Source organism: Helianthus annuus, chromosome 3 (assembly GCF_002127325.2).
Source record: "Helianthus annuus cultivar XRQ/B chromosome 3, HanXRQr2.0-SUNRISE, whole genome shotgun sequence".
Classification (NCBI taxonomy): Eukaryota; Viridiplantae; Streptophyta; class Magnoliopsida; order Asterales; family Asteraceae; genus Helianthus; species Helianthus annuus.
The window spans coordinates 102,509,337-102,513,012 of record NC_035435.2 but is presented as its reverse complement, the minus strand read 5'-3'; the positions used below and the strand labels follow the sequence as shown (position 1 = coordinate 102,513,012).

Below are 3,676 nucleotides of genomic sequence, written 5' to 3'. Positions count from 1 at the left end.
GCTGTACTTGGCCAACGAGTAGATAAGAAGCCGGTTGTTATTTACTACGCAAGCAAAACCCTCTCCGATGCTCAGTTGAATTATACCACAACGGAGAAGGAGTTGCTTGCTGTTGTTTATGCTTTGGATAAATTCCGGTCTTATATTTGTGGAAGCAAAGTAATTGTTTACTCTGATCATAGTGCAGTCAGGTATTTAATGGAGAAAAAGGATGCCAAACCGAGACTAATTCGGTGGGTCCTACTGTTGCAAGAGTTTGATCTCGAAATCAGAGACAAGAAGGGGTGTGAAAATGTAGTTGCTGACCACCTGTCACGACTACCGGTTGAAGTAGAGGAGTTCACACCCGAGATCAATGAGCATTTTCCGGATGAGTTTATAATGGCTGCGAGTTCCGGACCTTGGTATGCTAACTTTGCAAATTATCTTGTGATTGTAGATGGCTAAACAACGAGTGATTCAAGAGCCTAACTTGGCTAATTTTTCGAGAGGAACAAAACCTTGCCCTCGGTTTTCACCGAAAACGCCCAGATTTGCACGAATCAAGTCGAGCTCGAAGAACCCTAAAATTCAAATTTGGGGCTTTTTGCTCAAACTTCATATACAAGCTCTCTAAGTGTTCTCCAGCCTTTCTAAACTAAAAAGGTATGATTTTTACTACAATTTTGCTCTGAATTGATGAAGTCAAGGTATTTTTTGTTATATTCATGCTTTGTTCTTGGTTGTTTAGTCATTTAATGGTTAAATGAGCATGTAATAGGTGATGGAATCATGATTTTATCTTGGTTAATGAATTGAAACGGGGCAAAATTGCTATATGAGGGGTTAGATTGATGTTATGGCTTAAGGGGATGTTGTTAAATTTTTTTTAAGCTAGTTAATGAACCACATTATGAGTTTTGGACTGAATTTGTGAATTGAAATTATTTTGGGTAATGATTTAACTAGTAACAAGTTGAGCCATGGTTTAGAACAAGTGTGGGGAGGTCTCACGGGTTATACACTTGTTCTAGCATATTAATATCCACTGATTCGAATTAACTTGAGGTGTTTGGTTGTCGTTGTGTGATTGTAGATGGCTAAACAACGCAAAGGAAAGGAAAAGGAAACTCAATCAGTAGAGAATGTAGCGGTTGGGTCGAAAAGAGCAAGGACGGGAACCGGAATTGAGATTAGGGAAACGCCAGTAGATGATTTTGTTCAACCTCCACGAGGGCACGGTGATGTTCCTTACCACCCTACGTGGAGAGATGGACCTTTGCATAAGCAAAATGCAGCATACCAAGCTGAGTTATTCTATGCAAAGATGGGCGATACACATTCTATTAGAACAAATACTTGTTTCGAGAAGCGCATCAATATAACCGATCTACGGATGTTGGGGTTGTATGAAAAATTTGCTGCACTCGGTTGGGAAGAAGTGTTGGGCTTTCGAGGTAACGAGAGTGGAGAGGTGTATCTTAAAAGCGTTACAGAGTGGCTAAGTACACTAACGAAGGATGATGGCAATGATCCGCCAAGAACCGTCACATTGACAGGGAAAGTTAATGGGAAGCCGGCGACCATGTCTTTGGATTCGTTGAGCCAAATTGCAAAATTTGATTCTAAGGGGGATAACTTCTACACTTATATCAAAGAAAAGGATTACTTCAGTGACCCGAAGGATATTGTGGCTGAAAATGTAATGTTCTCGGAATTGTTTTTGCTGGAAAAAGGGGTCACACTGAAGCGAGACAACCTCAAGCCATTGGTGAGGGTGTTATTGAGTTTGGTATTGTCGAATGTAGCACCCCGGTTGGGGGATATGATGGGTATACGGAAATGGGAGTTGTTGGTGCTTTACGCTCTCATGACGGGGCAAATTCATTTGTCGTTTCGGCAGTTGGTGATGCTTCATATATGGCAAAGCCGGAACAAAAGACAAAAGAAGCTGATTCCGCATGCTCGTTTGATTAGTGTTTTTCTTCGGCAACAAAGGGTGGTACCGATTTCTGAAAAGGCTTTTCAAAAGCCACATGCTACTTGGTCGATCGCTGAGACGTGTGATGGGGATAGAGTAACCTATATGAAAACCAAGTTCTGGATAAAAATCAAGTTCGGAGATGGAGCTAAATTGAAGGTGTTGCAGTGGGGGAAGCAACCTCCAAGTCGAGGCGAAATGGACGATTTGGATTCTAGTGATGAAGAGGTATTGAGGTTGAGGCGAGAAGCGGGTTTGCAAGTAAGAGAAAGTGGAAGTGGGCAGCATGAGGGGCCACGGCAGTCAGATTACTCTTGGGGAGTGTTTGATGACGATATGCAGGCAAGGGTGCAGAGTAGCCAACCGCCAGAATATGCGGGTTGGGACAGGTGGCAACAGTGTTTGTATGATCAAGGCTCGCGGTTGGAAATAAGTAGGGAGAGGCAACATCGGGAGTCAATGGAAAGTAGAGAGAGACAACATGAGGAGATGATGGGATTTCTACGACGTGCCGACCGGGCACGTCACATCAGCAATGAAATGGAATTGAACATGAGGGCGTATGACGACAACCAAACGCGCCAGTATTTCAATTATTATAATGGAGTTCCATTTTGCGAGAATCCACCTCATGTGGACTTCAGTCAGTTGCAGCCATATGAGCCAGGTATGCCCCGTCTTCCGATGCCCCAGGTTCATGGATCGATGTGGTTGCCAAGAGAATACTCGGAGCCGCATTTTCAAAGCTCCTACCCATATCGACCTCCACCTTATGATTACTCGGCTCGCCAAAGTCAACCACATACAGCTCAAGCGTCTTCTTCTCAGTCGCAGCAAGGTCCGCAAGGAGGTTTAGCGGACATTTTTGATATGAGCTCATTTTATGAGCATTTGGGTGGATATCGTGGTGGACCGCCGGGTCCATCATATCATTGAGCACTCTCTGACATGTTCAGGTCCACGTGCTTTTTCCTTTCTGAACAATTAATTGTCTTTTTATCTTTCTTTCGTTTCATGTTTTGTACTTGGTGGTGTTTAAACTCTATGTGTTGTTTTATGGGATGTGTGTCGTTTGGTTTGTTTGTGATGAGTTAGCCGCTTATTTAGGATAGTGGTTTGTTTTCCCGGGCTTATATTTTAAAAGTACCATACATTGGTGTGACAACTCGAAATTTAGAACCTTTCGTTGTAACTTGCTTGTACGTTATGTGACTAGTTTAAATGATAACGTGAACCTTTTTATGTGATAAGTGCTTTGTTACGTGTGTATTGTATTTATATGTGTACGTGTTATATGTGAACCGAGAACCCGACACGAAACAACAAGGAACCCGACTCGAGACCATGAGGTCTCGAGTGACTAGTAATCGGTTTTGGGCCTTGGGCCGAGAACCTTTGGCCGGTTGGGCCTTTGGGCCGTAAACCCCACTCGAAACCCACTAAGGGTGCACACTTGGAACTAGCCTATATATAAACTACCCTTAGTTAGTTCTTGCCATTTGTTGAACAATACAACACACACACTCTCCTACTTCTCTCTCTAAGCCTTAAGAACACAAACACACCTCCAAGACTCTCGGATCTAATCGGTTAGCACAAGGACTCTCGGGTTTGGAACTTTGGATCGGCACACACACACCTCACCAACCGGTTAGTATTTCTTGTTGGATATTGTTGAATGCATAAGTGTCAAATATGTTCATGATGTGTTTGTGC

At 43.1% G+C, this 3,676-nt stretch overlaps 1 protein-coding gene across 1 annotated transcript; it reads left to right on the top strand.

The window, feature by feature from the left end:
• Positions 1-457: 457 nt before the first annotated feature.
• Positions 458-2,962, top strand: LOC110929143. Its single transcript, XM_022172265.2, has 2 exons — positions 458-645; positions 1,076-2,962. The coding sequence occupies exon 2, from the start codon at positions 1,076-1,078 to the stop codon at positions 2,894-2,896; it is 1,821 nt and encodes a 606-aa protein (XP_022027957.1). The 5' UTR covers positions 458-645; the 3' UTR covers positions 2,897-2,962.
• Positions 2,963-3,676: the final 714 nt, after the last annotated feature.